At 46.1% G+C, this 18,289-nt stretch overlaps 1 protein-coding gene across 1 annotated transcript in view; it reads right to left on the bottom strand.

Moving 5' to 3' along the window:
• LOC308327458 (cell adhesion molecule DSCAML1-like) overlaps window positions 1-18,289 on the bottom strand; it is a 113,292-nt gene that overhangs the window by 16,079 nt on the left and 78,924 nt on the right. The window contains 10 exon segments of the mRNA XM_080780967.1: window positions 446-585; window positions 6,141-6,291; window positions 6,293-6,297; window positions 8,091-8,235; window positions 8,237-8,286; window positions 11,420-11,660; window positions 12,159-12,229; window positions 12,901-13,068; window positions 14,140-14,268; window positions 15,141-15,237. Of these exon segments, the coding sequence (XP_080637093.1) occupies window positions 446-585; window positions 6,141-6,291; window positions 6,293-6,297; window positions 8,091-8,235; window positions 8,237-8,286; window positions 11,420-11,660; window positions 12,159-12,229; window positions 12,901-13,068; window positions 14,140-14,268; window positions 15,141-15,237 (1,197 nt within the window).

Below are 18,289 nucleotides of genomic sequence, written 5' to 3'. Positions count from 1 at the left end.
GTGTGTGTGTGTGTGTGCGTGTGTGTGTGTGTGTGTGTGTGTGTGTGTTCAATCTCCTCCATTATAGGCAGTCGGTCTATTTGGAGGAGAAGGTGCTTTTTGTACCCATGATTTACTTTCGGTGTTGGTAATAATATGACAGACTGAAGTGACCGCAATGTTGGCTGTGAATATAAGTTCATGTGTTGCATGCCTATACTGTATATTCTGTACATTTATAGGGCTTGTTTGGACTCGAGCACTGTAAGACAGCACGTGATGTTTCGAGTGCATATAGTATATCGGAAGCAACTGAAAATATTTGTGCCCTTGATAATGTATTTTATAAATGTGGAGTCAAATAAAGAAATCGAAATGTGTGTGTGTGCGCCTGTGTCTGTGCGGGTGGATGTGTGTGTGTGTGTGTGTGTGTGTGTGTGTGTGTGTGTGCGTGCAGTTAACCTACGGGCTGTCCGGAGCCAGGGCTGGAGCAGTAGATGGTGTACTTGCGGATCACGCCGTTGGGCTTGTGCGGCGGCAGCCAGGACACCACCACGCTGCTGGGGGAGGAGGGGACCGCCTTGATGCCCGCCGGGCGCCCGGGCACTGCATTGGAGGAGGATATGTGCACAAAGAAACACATCAGGCAGTGCTTTAGTATATATGCGCGTGTGTGTGTGTGTGTGTGTGTGTGTGTGTGCGTGTGCGTGCGTGTGTGTGTGTGTGCGTGTGTGCCTTAGAGTATAACCCATTTTGACCTGAGATCAGATTCTATACAAATGTCTGTTTGAAAATGACAGTTTTCTGAAAAAGCTTATGTTTCTACGTCAGCCGTTCTTCGATTTTTCAAAAACAGCAGACCTATACAAGCTCGTATAGCGCGCCACTCGGTGCTACGAGCTTGTAGATCTGCTATTTTTCAATAGCTATAAAGCATAGCATGATGCTATAACACCAAAAGGGGTTCCCGCGCCCAAATATGGGATAAATATAATAATAGAGACGTCACCGAGAGGAAACCCTGTGGCCGAATTTGGAATTGCAGCTTCGAGCCATGAGGGCTGCATGCATGGTCCGTTGACTGTCATTGCGCAACGTTCATGTTATTGGGCGCCGGCCGGCCGTGACACGTGAACGAATGTTTCACACGTGATTTGGCCCCCAATCCATCCCAGAATGCACTCTGTTCCTTATAAGGAGGGGTGAAATCGCCTCATGCAAAGCAAAGCAAAGCAAAGTTAACATATTTACCCAGGGTATAACTGGACTAAGTTCAAGAACTTGTTTACAGCCATGCCCTGCTCATAGAACATTTCACGGTAGGGGGGGTTCAATGCCTTGCTCATGAAGGGCACTTCAGCGGTGGTAATTTTAACGTGCCGGTCTGGGGGACACGAACTATAGCGAACTTTCCGGTATCAAGACCGCTCCACAAACTGTTCGGCCTGCACCGCTGCCCCTGCTTTCGAGCAACTTAAGTGGACGGGAGGAGAAATCCGGTTGCCATATATCTGTTAATATATTTACTCTCTTAAAACATGGAGATGAGAGGTTATGAAACTGCCCCCGACAACGACGGTATACAAGTGTGTATAATATATACACACTCCGAAGGAAGCCTATTATTAATTAAAGTGAGCAGGCTTTTGTCTGCAGACCGCCCGCCGCCCCGCGGGTGGTCTCGTCCTCCCGCGACACTATAACCCGTTCTGACCTGAGATCAGATTAAAAAAAATGTCTTCTACATCCTGACAGTTTTCCATTCTGACCTGAGATCAGATTCTAAAAAAATGTCAGTCGCTCTTCAATAAATAAATAAAAATAGCAGATCTACAAGCTCATATAGCGCGCCACCGGGTGGCGCGCTACGAGCTTGTAGATCTGCTATTTTTCAATATAGCTATAAAGCACGACATGATGCCAAAAAATGGTGTTCCCGGCCAAAATGGGATAAGCCTCTCTCTGGGAAGAGAGAGAACGTGGACGCGGCACCCGGCACGGTGACATATGTTCACTTCACACACACCGGCGGTCAGCCTTCTGCAACTCTCTCTCTCTCTCTCTCTCTCCGCTCTCTAACCCCATCAAACAGATTATACTCACTATGGTGTCTGATCCCCCCCCCCCCCCCCCCCGCTGGCCACTTCACCGCGGCGAACGCCACCAGACATACTGCTTAACCCCTCTGCTCGGAGTAATCTATAGCGTAAGAGAGTGTATAATGACACTGCCGTTGACTCGCATTGTGTAACGACGGAATGCGGAAGTGCTCGTTCTATTATAGCTCAATGGGATATATAGTTCCAGCCATATCGGAGCAATGTTTGGAACTATAGCCCATGTATAGGCACCCGCTTTTCGGCGAGATCAAAGCGTGTCACCGCTCTCTTACTAGATTACTCTGCTCTCAAAAATAGCAGACCTATACAAGCTTGTGCTACGAGCTTGTAGATCTGCTATTTTTCAATAGCTATAAAGCGCAACATAATGCTAACACCAAAAGGGGTTATATGTTATATGGCCGATGTCGGTATATATGTATTGAGAAATGCTAATAATTTTGTCCATTCTGAAAAGAATACATGGGGTCACAGGGGTGTGTCTGCACTGCAGGCTTGTATAGGCAAGTCAGATTGAACTTAAATACCGTTATATTTAATAATATTGTGAGCTTGTAGATCTGTTCAAGGTGTTATATATACTTTGGGCTTGTTTATCCGTGAAGACAGACCGATTTGATTGATCGATCGATGAATCAAACCGATTAATCTAAAAAAAACGACCAGAATCGGTCAATCGTTTGCCGATGAATCTCCCATCACTATATAGTTTGTGTGTGTGTGTTGACTTGGATCTAGTGCGCTGCAGTGAAAGATGCAGCCTAAAAAGCATGGAATAAATATTACACCGGCGGCCAATCTTCTACCATGTCGGCACCATACAATATTTAACCCATTCTGACCTGAGATCAGATTCATACGAGGTTTCCACTGGACAACACACTGGTCTGGTTAACCCATTCTGACCTGAGATCAGATTTGAAAAAATGTCAGTCGTTCTTCGATTTTTCAAAAATAGCAGACCTACAAGCTCGTAGCGCGCCACTCGGTGGCGCGCTATGAGCTTGTAGATCTGCTATTTTTCAATAGCTAAAGCATGACATGATGCTGACACCAAAATGGGTTCCCGTTCAGAATGGGTTAAGGCTCTCCCAGTTATACAACAAGTCCTTCAATCCCGCCCCGGCCGCCCCACGACCGTAAATACCACTTGTACTCGCTCTCCTCTGGGGCGGGGGGGGGGTCTCGACGGAAAAGGGACTACTATAACAGAGCCTGAACTACTCTCTCTATATCCCCTTCAATCCAACCCCCCTCCCCCTCCCCATACGTGGGGCCTCCTCCTCCTCCTCCTCCTGGAGGCCCAGCCGTTCGTTCACCTATTCAGTCAGTCAGTCAGTGAGCCTCGTCCCCTTGGGCTCACTCTCATCCCGTGCATTACCTACCCAGGCAGGGATAACGCATGGCCGAGAGAGGGAGAGAGAGACAGAGAGAGAGAGAGGGAGGGAAGGGAGGAGGGGAGGGGGGAGGGCTGGGGTTATAAAAGAAGGGACGAATAGGGAGAGTGTGTTGGGACTTGGGAGGGGAGGGGGGGGGGGGGGGTTAGAAGAGAAAGTCATCATTATCATAACCAGGCCTCCATGTCAGAGTGGGAGTCAGGAGGCGCGGGCAGGGTGTGTGTGTGTGTGTGTGTGTGACTGTGTGTGTGCGTGCGTGTGCGTGTGCGTGTGGGGTGGGGGTGGGGTTGTGGCTGGGGAGTTAAGCCCCATCTGGTGCCCAAAATGTGCCCGGGCCTCCAGACAGACAGACAGACAGACAGACAGACAGACAGACGAACAGACAGACAGACAGACAGACAGACAGACAGACAGACAGACAGACAGACAGACAGACAGACAGACAGACAGACAGACAGACAGACAGACAGTCTGGTCAGTAGGGTCAGTAGGGTGAGCGTGACAGAGGAGAAAGACATCACAAATCTGTTCTGACTGAACAGACTGCGAGACCACAAGTATACACACAGTACACACACTGTGCTGTCCTGTGGTTGATGTTATGTTCACTGAACAGATCCAGCTACTGTACATTACTGTGTGTGTGCGTGTGTGTGCGTGTGTGTGCGTGTGTGTGTGTGCGTGTGTGTGTGTGTGTACTACCACCACGTACAACGGACACTGCACTGCCCTGTAGCTTAAGGCCTCATTCACACCTAAAAGTCTTGTCGGTGTCTTGTGTCTTGTGTCCGTGTTTCCAATGGAAGTCACATGGTTTGACCAAACGTTTTGTTTGATGGGGAGGAGGGGGGGGCAGAACACAGCGATCAAACAAAAATGTTTGGTCAAACCACGTGACTTCCATTGGAAATGCATTGGGGGGCGGGGCGGCCATTAAACACGGACAAGACAGGTGTCTTTTGGGTGTGAACGAGGCCAAAGTCAAAGAGCTGAGAGGAGGTCAGAGACACACGGCGACACAGCAGAGGTTCTATGTGTCATTTAAACAGCTCTCACTTGTGTTGAATTTGATACTTTTTAGTGCCCAAATATACCATAATCTCTCTTTCTTTCTCTCTCTCTCTCTCTCTCTCTCAGTCCATCCATCTATATCTATATAATTTATTTTACTTATATTTAGGCTATACAGCACATTTGCTTCCTTCACAGGTAAATACTTTTTTTTCTCCTTTTTAATTATTATAAATAGGGCGTAAATATGATCAAATACTACATAGCAATACAAATATAAAATCCATCAAATTAGAAGAGTCACTAAAATATTTCGTTTTTAATAAGAATGGTTGCATTCTCTCTCTTTCTCTCTCTCTCTCTCTCTCTCTCTCTCTCTCTCTCTCTCTCTCTCTCCACCCCCGTGACCCCGTCGCCCACTGAGCCCCTCCCTCCTTCACTTTTAAAGGGGGGGGGGGGGGTGAGACACGGATCGGGGGGGATGTAATCCCGCCTCCAATGGTGTAAGCACAAAATTAATTCCGTCTTAATCTCTCGAGGAGTTAATCCCTGTGTTGCCAGTGGTGGCTGCAGGGCCTCGATGGGGCTGATGGCTGCATGCATGCCTCCTCTCTCTCTCTCTCTCTCTGTGTCTGTGTCTCTCTCTCTCTCTCTCTCTCTCTCTCTCTCTCTCTCTCTGTGTCTCCAGGCCTGCCTCATGCAGCCCCTGAGCCGTCGTGCAGGCACCCCCAAAGCCTCTTAATTCTCATTAGCACTGCTAATGGAGCTTCCCCAACAAATGGGCTTTAGTCACGGGCTTGAGATATATACAACCCAACACCACCCTCTCTTTGTTACTCCCCTTGTGTAGCACATCTGATAAGAGCATGCAGCGTGTGTGTGTGTGTGTGTGTGTGTGTGTGTGTGTGTGTGTGTGTGTGTGTGTGTGTGTGTGTGTGTGTGCGTGCGTGTGCGTGCGTGTTTCTTATTCCTGAAATCCTGTTCATTATTATTTTTCGGAACTACGATACATTAAAAAAAATTTGAATGCTTAATGTGTGCATCCTTTTGAGCTTTGAGTGTTTTGTTCAGTGTGTGCGTGCGTGCGTGTATAAACTTACTGTACTGTGTGTGTATATATACAGTCGGTTATTATTGGCAGCTGCCATATATGAGCCAGATGCTGCCATGATGCAGCTCCATGTCCTTCACATATACTGTATATTGTACAGTATTACTGTACAGTATAAATGCTTGTTGTGTCGTCTGTAAATGCTGTGACGACGATGTCGTCAATCTCATTATGTCACTGTTGTGTTGTCGTTTATTTACATTATAGGTCTGTTGGCTTTTGAAAATGAATCCATTGAAAGGGTTAGTTCACCCACAACATGAACTATATCAATAAAGGCATAAAAAGCCCCCCCCCCAAAAAACACATCTTGACCCATTTTTTGGGGCGGGAACCCCTTTTGGTGTTCCAAGCATTATGTTATACTTTAGCTATTGAAAAAGAGCAGATCTACTGACATTTTTAGAATCTGATCTCAGGTCAGAATGGGTTATAATCAAGACCAGTGTGTGTCCAGTGGAAACCTCGTATGAATCTGATCTCAGGTCTAAAAAAATGGGTTTCAAAGAATAATATACTCACGGTCCTCGCGGGTCTGTATGTAGAGGACGTTGCTGCGGACTCCGTCCCCCGCCTGGGTGTAGGCCAGCACCTGGACACTGTAGTTGGTGAACTTCTCCAGGTTCCGCAGCTCCACCTGCTCCCGGGTGGTGGTGATGTTCTGCATCTCCCCCCCATTCTATGAGGAACGACCGTGGTGGCGGACATGACGGGGGGCGGGGGCAGGGGAGGAGGAGCAAGAGTCACACACTGATGATAAACCACGTGGTGGAAAGTAACCAGGTGCATTCACTGAAGTACTAATGAATTGCATTTTTATAGCGCTTTTCAAAATAAATAAAATAAAATAAAATAAAATAAAATAAAATAAAATAAAATAAAATAAAATAAAATAAAATAAAATAAAATAAAATAAAATAAAATAAAATAAAATAAAATAAAATAAAATAAAATAAAATAAAATAAAATAAAATAAAATAAAATAAAATAAAATAAAATAAAATAAATGAATTGCACTTTATAGCGCTTTTCCAAGTGCTCAAAGCGCTTTATACAATGGTTCATTCATTCATACTGTACATTGGGAGTAAGTACTGTACTTAAAGTACTGTACTTTAAAGTACAATTTTAAGGTGTTTGTACTTTACTTGAGTATTTACAATTTACAATACTTTTACTTCTACTCCGCTACATCTCGGAAGACCAATGTTGTACTTTTTTAATCCGCACTATACATTTAGCACCAGTGTTGGGCAGTAACTAGTATAGTCCAATATTGAAAGTATTGATACTTTTACTTAAAGGACCACTTCACCACTTTTCAACCTATCTTCATAATAATAGGTCCTCACTAATAATCATGATAAAATGGCATGATTTCATTCTACTCTGTGTCTCATAGGAGGGCTGTGGTTTTTTTTACAAATATGTTTAGATTTTCATTATCGCGAGAACGATGGCTTCCATTTTCGCATTGCAACTGAACTGCCTGCACGGACCGAGTAGAAAAGAATTGCGCCATTTTTGTCATGATTATTAGTGAGGACCTATACTGTATTATATGAAGATAGGTTGAAAAGTGGTGAAGTGGTTTCCACCACTGCTGTTAGGGTTAGGGTTACTGTCCACTGCATGTTGTCCACAACATGGACAACATTCCCACTCATCATCGGTAACTATTCACAGTATAGATTAGTACAAAAGACATGCTACGCCCCCCCCCCCCCCCCCCCCCCCCCCCCCCACCGCACAAGGGTCAATATAATCATCGCTGTCCGGTAGAAACCAGCTAACTCCATTTTAAAGTATCTGACAATATGTTAGTCACAATACCAACTTCGATGATCGATGAGGCAATATTACTTTGTTTTCTTCATTTCCTTAAAAAAAAAAAATATATATATATTTCTTTCATTTCCTGAACATTTTGGAACATTTTGGAGTTAGATGGTTTCTGCCCGACAGCATATTAATATACAGTATATATATATACACGGAAGGAACGCAGACGGGTATACTAGCACAAAAGAGACACACACACACACACACACACACACACACACACACACACACACACACACACACACACACACACACACACACACACACACACGCACACTTACGTAGGGCTATATATCTTGCGCCACCCCTGAACCCTTATCCCTAACCTTTTAAAATACTTCAAATAGCCCGACCTACAGGCTCACAATGTCTCGATGTAGATCAGCTATAGTTGAACAATTTTAAAATGTTTTTCAAAATGGTAAAATAAAATGGCAATTATACGTTTAGGGATAAGGAATAAGGAGGGTGGCGCAAGATGGAGCCCACAGTGTTTGTGCACGCACACACACACACACACACACACACACACACACACACACACACACACACACACACAGTAGACAGAGAGGCGGGTAGATGGGTCGATGGGTTTTAGTCTAGTTAGAATGAGAGAGAGATGATAATTACTCTGCATGGGCCCGTAGCGGGCCTGCCGGACCCCACAGCATGACCCACCTCCGTCAGGGAAGAGGGACCAGAAGACCACGCGGTAGCCCTTCAGCACGCCGTGCAGCGTCAGCCGCGGGGGCTCGGCCCACGTGATCACCGCCTCGGTCCGACGTCACCGAGATGGCGCGCACGTTCTGCGGCGGCTCGCTGGGCACTGGAGAGAGAGAGACCACACGACACACAACATGTCAGACATCTCATAAAGTCACACTGGAGAGAGAGACCACACGACACACAACATGTCAGACATCTCATAAAGTCACACTGGAGAGAGACCGAAGGACTAGGAGGACACACAACATGTCAGACATCTCATAAAGTCACACTGGAGAGAGACCGGAGGACTAGGAGGACACACAACATGTCAGACATCTCATAAAGTCACACTGGAGAGAGACCGGAGGACTAGGAGGACACACAACATGTCAGACATCTCATAAAGTCACACTGGAGAGAGACCGAAGGACTAGGAGGACACACAACATGTCAGACATCTCATAAAGTCACACTGGAGAGAGACCGGAGGACTAGGAGGACACACAACATGTCAGACATCTCATAAAGTCACACTGGAGAGAGACCGAAGGACTAGGAGGACACACAACATGTCAGACATCTCATAAAGTCACACTGGAGAGAGACCGGAGGACTAGGAGGACACACAACATGTCAGACATCTCATAAAGTCACACTGGAGAGAGACCGGAGGACTAGGAGGACACACAACATGTCAGACATCTCATAAAGTCACACTGGAGAGAGACCGAAGGACTAGGAGGACACACAACATGTCAGACATCTCATATAGTCACACTGGAGAGAGACCGAAGGACTAGGAGGACACACAACATGTCAGACATCTCATAAAGTCACACTGGAGAGAGACCCGGAGGACTAGGAGGACACACAACATGTCAGACATCTCATAAAGTCACACTGGAGAGACCGAAGGACTAGGAGGACACACAACATGTCAGACATCTCATATAGTCACACTGGAGAGAGACCGAAGGACTAGGAGGACACACAACATGTCAGACATCTCATAAAGTCACACTGGAGAGAGACCGGAGGACTAGGAGGACACACAACATGTCAGACATCTCATAAAGTCACACTGGAGAGACCGAAGGACTAGGAGGACACACAACATGTCAGACATCTCATATAGTCACACTGGAGAGAGACCGAAGGACTAGGAGGACACACAACATGTCAGACATCTCATAAAGTCACACTGGAGAGAGACCGAAGGACTAGGAGGACACACAACATCAGTGATGCTTGCTGACCGCATCACTGTCGCGGCAATAATCACGTTAACCCACACCCTCTCGTGTAATATTGCTTAAATACAGACCTATGCTATGTACAGGTCTGTACCATGAAGCACTGAGAAAACTGTTGCGCCTTTCTTCGTCCTTTTTTTCTCTTTACACTTGACTACGGTAGCGGTGGTCTCAAAAACATAAGGGAAACTTTGACAGAAAAAGACTCGCTCACCGTATAAACAAAGAAGTAAAACTCCTTAGACTTGAGACTTAGAAAAATAAATTTTATTTTATTTTAAGATGCTGTGCTCATGGTGCTCTGTGCTCATGGTGAGATTAAAAAGCAAAACGTTTTCGGTCCTCAGACCTTCGTCAGACCTTCGTCATCATAGCACTGACGAAGGTCTGAGGACCGAAAACGTTTTGCTTTTTTAATCTCACCATGAGCACAGAGCACCATGAGCACAGCATCTTAAAATAAAAGAAAATGTATTTTTCTAAGTCTCAAGTCTAAGGAGTTTTACTTCTTTGTTTATACGGTGAGCGAGTCTTTCCCAGGTCTGTACCATGAAATGTATATTTCTGTAGCATAATATATACTGGTCTATATACTAAGCCCCTTAGACACTCTTGCTCCATTGACTATACTGGGAAATCACGCACTTTCCACATTCCGTTATGGAGGATTTGTGGTGCCAGAGTGCCAAAATCTTGTCCTATAGTCTCATCTACAAAGACTGCACTATGCACCGGAAAAATGTGCATGCATGCCATTACAATTTCAATACACAAAATACAGGAAAAAATCTTTCGGCACTTCCAAAAAAGGTGGATCTATTCTATGGCATCTAATACATTGACACAAAACAAGACAGGAACGCCCCAAAACGTCACATCCGGGACATTTTACCCTGGCAGAATTTTCTATGGCTGCCAATGCAAACTTTTTCCAATCCTTAATAACATACGGACAAACATCTATGCCGATAATATCTAACTTGCGGAGGTAGCGTGCCTTGTCTACGGGCAACAGATCTTTCAACGTATGTCATTGCAAATAAGTTTGATAATCGCTACTCTGCGCAATATTGTTTTGGAAATGCCGCAAATTGCATTGCAGTGAACGAGAGCAAATCACAGTTTACCCGGGGGTGGTGACTCCGCCCTGAATACGCGTTTTCGTGTCAATGTATATCAGTGTTTGTGCAAGAACTTTGATGCAGATCGGTCAAGCCGTTTGTCTGAGATCCACGTCATAAAAATAGGTGGAGAAGGAAAGCAAACAGGCAGAAAGCGAGAGAGAGAGAGAGAGAGAGAGAGAGGGGGGATGGGGGGGAGGGAGAGAGGGGGAGAGAGAGGAGGGGGAGAGAGGGGGGGGGGAGAGGGGGGGAGGGGGGGGGGGGGAGAGGGGGGGAGGGGGGGGGGAGAGGGGGGCAGACATTAAGACATTAATGGGGTACCTTGTTCCTCTCTCTCTCTACTGGCCTAATGAGGGTGCTAATTAAAGTAGCAGAATAAAAGGTGTGGGGGGGGCAATTAATTTCAACCATTTTGTGTTACGTGTGCGCGCGTGTGTGCATGTGCGTGTGCGCGTGTATGTATACGCTCAGCCGTGCACATACACATACACGCACATTCATGTGTGTGTGCCTGTGTGCGCGTGTGTGTGTGTGTGTGTGTGGGGGGTGTATGCCGGCATACTGTACACACATGTTGGTGCTCGTTGACCTCTAGAATCCTTTCAAAGAGAATAAACAAAATGTGCCACACAATCTCTCTGTATTCCTCTCTCTCTCTCCAACACTGATGTTTTTACTGTGATAATAATGGCTCTCTTTCTGCCCTCTAGTTCTCTCATTTACTCCACTAACACCCTCCTGTCCTGTATGTCTCTCCCTACTTTTCATGTCTCCTGTCCTTCCTATAGTTCCTCCTGTCCTGTCCTACTTGTACAGTCATATGTCTCTCGCCCTATACTCTCCATACACTGTCCATGTCCATAATTATGTCTCGTACCGTCCTCCAGGGTGGTGGCGTTGATCTCCGTGCTGGAAGGCCCGGTCCCGGCTCTGTTGAAGGCCTGCACCACGACGCCGTACTGGGCGAACTTCTTCAGGTTGTCCAGGGTGTACACCTCGCTGTCCCCCGTGGCCTTCATCTCCACGATGCTGTACTGCCCGTTGCTGCCCGGCCCGTTCTCCCTGTAGCCGATCTGATAGCCCCGGATCACGCCGTTCTGCAGTTCCTTCTTGGGGGCCTATTGCGGGCGGCGGGGGGGGGGGCGCACGATAAAACACGTTATTTTGGCGTATACAAAAACATTTGCAGCATTGCACGATGATGAAGTCATCAAAGTTCAGTAAAAAAGTCCATAGACTTGGCTGCCACTACGTCTAAAGGCTCATACATAGTCTGGATTTACGGTGGTGGGGGGTGACCACCGAACTACAACATGACGTCACTGAGCCGCGGTGAAGAGCAAACCATACCGCCACCGCTCCAGCCCTTCTCTCTGTTTTTACTCACCACCGCTCAACGTTATTTCAGCTCCGGTGGTCAGCTCACCACCGGAGCGGTGGTCACCCTCACCACCGAAAATCCAGACTATGAATAGGCCCACTACGGGTGCGGGGGTGGGGGAACACACAAACACACGCGTCGTAGCGGCTGGAGCCGCTCAAATAGCACAGTTTAGAACACTGTCCGTGAAACGTTTTCTTGCTATGCGGTAATAGCTAAAAAAACGACACCTTACCCTCCATGTGACCCGAATGCTCTGAGACGTCATGGGCGTCAGAATCACCTCCATAGGGGGACCGTCCGGTTCTGTATAGGTACAGTAAAACGTGTCAAACACCTATATGTTACCATCAATGTTTAAATATATAGGGCTGGTCCAGTCCCAAAAAGCAAACAAACAAACAAAGTATACGATTATATGAAAGAGAATGTGGGAGCCCGGGGGGGGGCGGACGAGAGATCATAGTGGTTCCAGAAGCAGTGTTTTGTTTTTGGCAGCAAAATTTCTATTTTAGTTTAGTCATATAGTCTTTGGACTGAGACTTAATTTAGTTTGAGTCACATTTTAGTCACCTGGAAATGTCTTAGCGTTAGTCTAGTTTTAGTCGACTAAATGTCATAAGATTTTAGTCGACTAAATCTACAGTTGATTCAGTCGACTAAAATGTATTTTGGCGGGTCTTGATGCCGTCGTAATGAGTGTTTTCACACTTGCTGAAAATAGCTATTTTCAGCATGCAACCAAGTGTAAAATGACTCGTCCACTAGTCCCTTCCTAACATTTCAGTCTCGTTTTTATTTGTCGACGAAATTGTCAGTATATTTAGTCTCATAGTTTTAGTCACCGTAGCTTAGTTTCATTTGTTTTTTTTGTCAGTGAAAATAGGTAGTCGACGAAACATTCTTCGTCTTACAGTTTCAGTCGACGAAAACAACACTGTCCCAGATAGCCAGCCACACCGCGGCGAGTCACTCACGTGCTTCCTCCGTGCTGATGGTGAGCTCCTTGCTGGGCAGGCTGCGGCCGATCTTGTTGAAGGAGTACATGCGGATGCTGTAGACGCAGGCCGGGTGGAGCTCCACGATGTTGGCCTGGTTGTTGGTGGGCGATATGTTCCTCGTCGTGTACATGTGGTCCCAGGTGTCTGTTGTTGGGGACACAGACAGTCCCAACATGGGGTAGACGTTAGCTATAGCTGAAAAGCAATTTTATGACCTATAAACACACGTCACGTGACCGGTGTACATTTCACCCACTCCTTCAATCACTTTGTATCTTCCTGCAGCCTTGTAGCTGAACTGTGGAAGGGGAGCGCTTGATTGCTTTACAGACACATGCCGTGCGGGGCGTCTATAAGCACCGCCCCGGCTCATTATGACTGTGAATGTGTGGCTCCAGGCGGCCCCGTAAATACATCAAGCGCTATTCTCCCGTCACATAAGCTATACTTGCCGAGCAAAACAAGGAAGTGTTGTGGCTCTGGCTCGCTCGCTCTGGGGGCGCAAAAGCGTAGCTACTTTTGTGAATTTAATAGTTTTATTTGGTTAATATTGCTATAATGTTTGTAACCGTTTTAGAAAAGCAATAAGCCACTCGAGGCCCCAGCTTACCGGGTATTTTACACTGGCTGGGAGGTAGAGGACCCTCCGCTGCGCGTCGGGTCTGCCAGTGTAAAATACCCGGTAACCTGAGACCTCTCGTGGCTTATTGCTTAAATATAATATTTGCCCCACTAGTGCATCTTAGGCCTAAATGTAATGGGATTTCTTCTAGTAGTAGTACATCTTTAAAAGAACCCCCATGGGGCCTGGGGCCGTGGCTCAGCGGTCCAGGCACCTTGGCCGGTATAGTCCAAGTCTCGCGGTGTGCCGCGGGCTCGACTCCCGATCCCGACGGCCCTCCCTGCGTGTCACACGCCCCCGTCTCTCTCCCCCGTTTCCTGTCAGCCTATACTGTCTGTCCCTCTATAAAAAATAAATAATAATAATAATAAAGGCGAAAGCCGCACAAAAAAAAAATAACCCCATTCAGCCTTTCTTCTATAGGGTCCATTTGGTTCCAAACTTATCATTTAGCTGGTGGACTCCCTGGAACTCCCCCAAGGTCCCACCCTTGGGAACCACTGATCTAATGGCCGGATTACAATGCAACATGGAGTATAGCGTTAACCTGTATAGCAGGGCTTGTGAGTCTGTCTTCCAATGAGCTCCTATACCTGACTTGTTCTTGTACTCGATGTCGTAGCTGGTGATGATGCTGTTGCCGTCAAACCTCTGGATCCAGCGCAGGTTCATGCTCCTGTCCTTCACCTCTCGCACCTCCAGCTCAGGGGGATCTGGGGGTTCTGTGTGTGTGTGAGTGTGTGTGTGTGTGTGTGTGTGGTAGGAGATTATATAAGAGAGGTTAGGTAGGTCGTATTATGCACTGTTTTGTAAATAATTGACATCATGCACTAACATATAGCTTTGCTTGATTATTAAGCGTGCGTGCGTGCGTGCAATAGCTAAATCTATTGCTCATTTGAATAGCTAAATCTAGTAATTCAATGAAGTAATGAAGTATATGTGCTACAAAGGTGTAGGGCTGAAGTCACACCTGGCCTGAGTCCAACTAATTACAGTCAGAGCTAGGTGTGACTATATGCACCTGCTGTGCACACAGGATATATATCAGCCATCCTCACACACACTCAAAGAGAGACTCTGTCTGTCCAATACATTACACAATAGAGCGCCGCAGTCCCGCCCCCTTTCAGAAAAGCGAGTGGCCCAGGAAGTGGAAGCCCCATGCATTCTCCCATCGGCACTTTTAATATAATTTATTTAAAGACGGTTACGCCGCGGACAAAGCCAATTCGGATCGTGACGAATCATGACAATGAACACAATATTTTGGGCCGATCAAATAATTTACAAGACGAAAAACAAAACAAATAGTGTTCTAGTCTCCTGACTTTCTTTTCTTCTTTCTAATGATTTGATCGGCCCAAAATATTGTGTTCATTGTCATGATTCGTCACGATCCGAATTGGCTTTGTCCGCGGCGTAACCGTCTTTAAATTAATTATATTAAAAGTGCCGATGGGAGAATGCATGGGGCTTCCACTTCCTGGGCCACTCGCTTTTCTGACTATTATTATTGTGTGTGCGTGCGTGCGTGGGTGCGTGCGTGCGTGCGTGGGTGCGTGCAGTATATGCTGTAGGAGTGTAGGGCTACCTTGCACAGTGAGCTGGATGAGTCCTCGGCCCTCTCCATAGGAGTTGATGGCGTGGCATGAGAAGAAGACAGAATCTCCACGTTCGGCCGGGTTCAGCTGGGGACACACAAACACAACAACACAGACAGCAGGCAAGACAAGGTCAGTGTCGTATCGTTTAATGATCCACATTCACAAATGATTTTTATGCTATGCCAATGTTCGTACGTTTATTTCACTGTTTAGTGTAGTCTGCAACTGTAGTGAGAGGCTGCATCTTACAACTTTATTAGAAAAAAAACAACTAAATATAATTAAAACCAATAAAACAGTGCATATAACAACTTTAAGAATCACATCAGCTTGGAAATGCAATCCTGAACAGGTGGGTTTTTTTCATTTGAAGTAGGAAGTGAGGGGTGGGGGGGGGGGAGCCAGGTTGTGCAGTGCCTTCTATGGTGGCGAGGAGTATAGTTTGAAGTCGATTGTGACTCAAACCTTGAGGCTTGTTGAGGTGCAAAATATATATAAAATTATATTGTCTGGTATAGTTCCTGAAGCGCGCCTCTCTGAGACACCTATATGAGAGATAGCAGATGTCTCGTTTGATCTGTTATGTAAAATCACTAGTGTAGCCTATATATTCACGCAGTCTGCGAGGGCGGTCAAGCAACTCCACCCTATACTAGTGTACATGTTATTCACCTCTGTATTCAGGTAACACTGAAATGTAAAAAAAAGGTTGTCATTACAGGCTGATCGCGAATGCAGTCACCCAGTCACCTGTGGTGGGCCACTCTCTGTTTCTGCCTCTGATTATAAACCAAGAACCAACCGAAGGAAACATCAAGGTGCCCTGCTGTCTGCTGCCTCAATTGTTGTCTATAGGTATAGGATATCTCAAAGTCTCTGTACACAGAAAGATACACTCCGGTGTGTCAAATATTTACCATAAGTTATCACCTTCACCTCTCTCTCTCTCTCTCTCTCACACACACATTTTAAAGTATGTTATCCACAAATTACAAGGTATCACAGTACAAGACTTGGATTACATTCAGATACATGTGGGCTACATGTCATCATAGGTCACATCAAGCTTATACGCTCGGCCGTCAAATGACACACACACACACACGCACACGCACACACACACACACACACACACACACACAGCAGATCACCGTGGCGTAAATGTTAACGCGACGTTGTCGTTTTCCCAATCATTAAAAGTATGAATGCGGGGGCACGGTGGCACAGTTGGTATAGTGCTGTCGCCTCATACAGCTAGAAGGTCCTGGGTTCGATTCCCGCTCGGGGCACTGTGGGTGCTGGTGGCGTGTTTCCTCCTCCGCGTCATCAGTGCCCATACCCGAAGGCGGGGGTTGGCGATAGGGCCTTTCTGTGTGGAGTTTGCATGTTCTCCCCGTGTCCCCTATAGGGTAGGTACCCTCACAAAAAACATGCAGTAATCCTGGTCCCTAAACTGCCTCCCCCTGGCCAGCCGGGGCGCCTGATGGAGGGGAAAGGAACTGGTTGGAATAACGTGTTCGTTCCATGCGCTATACTCCCCCCTGTCAGGTGTAAAAGGAGCAACTTGGACACTCAGACATGAGTTGCTCCCCCCTTGTCCCCCATATATGGGGACTAGGTTGGTGGAGGGTGTGTAGAGCCCAGGATCACATTAGATGATTGACACAGGGGTGAAAAATGGGTTACAAAATTGTGAAATAAAAAAATATATGAAAAAAAAAAAGTATTTAGTCTAATACGAAGGGGGGGGAAAATCCACATTGACTTGTTTATATTTGCATCTGTGTCAGCGCCTCGGCGGCAGGGCAAGGGTTTCTATTTTTGGGTCCGTTGTGCTGATGTTGTCCACTTTATAATTGATGTATTTACCAGACACCCTGATCCAGAGCGAGCATAAGCACTAGTAGTCAGCCAACCCGTCGGAACCATAAGTGGTCAAGTGAGAATTGTGCAATAAATTGTGCAGAGCAATACGTTCAGTCAGTTCACTCGCTGGCAGCTGACCATTGGTCGGTTTCAGCTCCATGCGTCTGCTCTCCACCAGTCATATATACTGTATACACGCACTTCAATAATAGAGCCGTTTGCATTGCTCATGTTCTCGTTTGCCGTGTTGTCTCCTACGGTATAGCTGCTGCTGCATGCATGCTGCCCAGAGTGGTGTAAAGACAATTCCCTTCACCCCAATGGACCAATTTCCTGATTGTGGAATAGTTCCCAGAGCTGAGCAAACACTATAGCAGCACAGTATAGAGTTACATCTGAATCACTTTAACATAAAAGTGGAACTATATATACTTGAGGTCTTAGTAACTCATGTGACGAGACTTTTGGACTGCTGTTGTCACCACTCTCTCTTTACTTTACACTGATGCTGCCCTTCCACCTCCCCGGCTGTACCACCTGTTGTTGTGTTGTGTGGTGTTCAGAACTCAGAAGGCTCTATTTGGTAGAGGACGCAGGAGAGCTATAGTGCTCATCAGAGTACGTATACGGTAAAGGCAGATCCATTCATTGCCAAAACGAATAGCTAAATAAATCTATTGCTCATTTGTTTTATTCATTAAAAAAAACACATACAAGGTGTAGGGATGCTGAGGGCTGAAGTCACACCTGGCCAGTGTCCAACTAATTAGAGTCAGATCAAGGTGTGACTATATGCACCTGCTGTGCGTCTCGATGCACACAGGATATATCAGCCATCCTCACACACACACACACACACACACACACACACACACACACACACACACTCAAATAGAGCCTCTGTCTGTCCAATACATTACACAACGTTTGCAGTTTGTTCTGCATAGCACAGTTTCAGTTTCAGTTTAAATATACCGTAGCATGGTGAGCAGCACTTTATGTAGACATGGCACTCTATAGTGTCTAGTTTTCCTTAGATAGGAAAAGTCTTTACTCAAAACCCATTTCTTCTCCCTGGCTTTCAATGTTTGACCTAATTAACCAGAGTACTTTTTGTGTTGCTTTGATTTTGTTTTACTATGTTACTTGTGTCATGTTTCCTGTACAGCACTTTGGTTGGCCTCCTGGTCTTTGAAAATGTGCTCTATAAATAAAATTTGATTTGATTTTGATTTGATTTGATTTAGATATAGATATTCCACTGTTACGT

Source organism: Protomyctophum bolini, assembly GCF_963924005.1.
Source record: "Protomyctophum bolini genome assembly, chromosome: 13".
Classification (NCBI taxonomy): Eukaryota; Metazoa; Chordata; class Actinopteri; order Myctophiformes; family Myctophidae; genus Protomyctophum; species Protomyctophum bolini.
The sequence above is the reverse complement of the archived record's forward strand: the minus strand, read 5'-3'. Positions and strand labels throughout refer to the sequence as shown.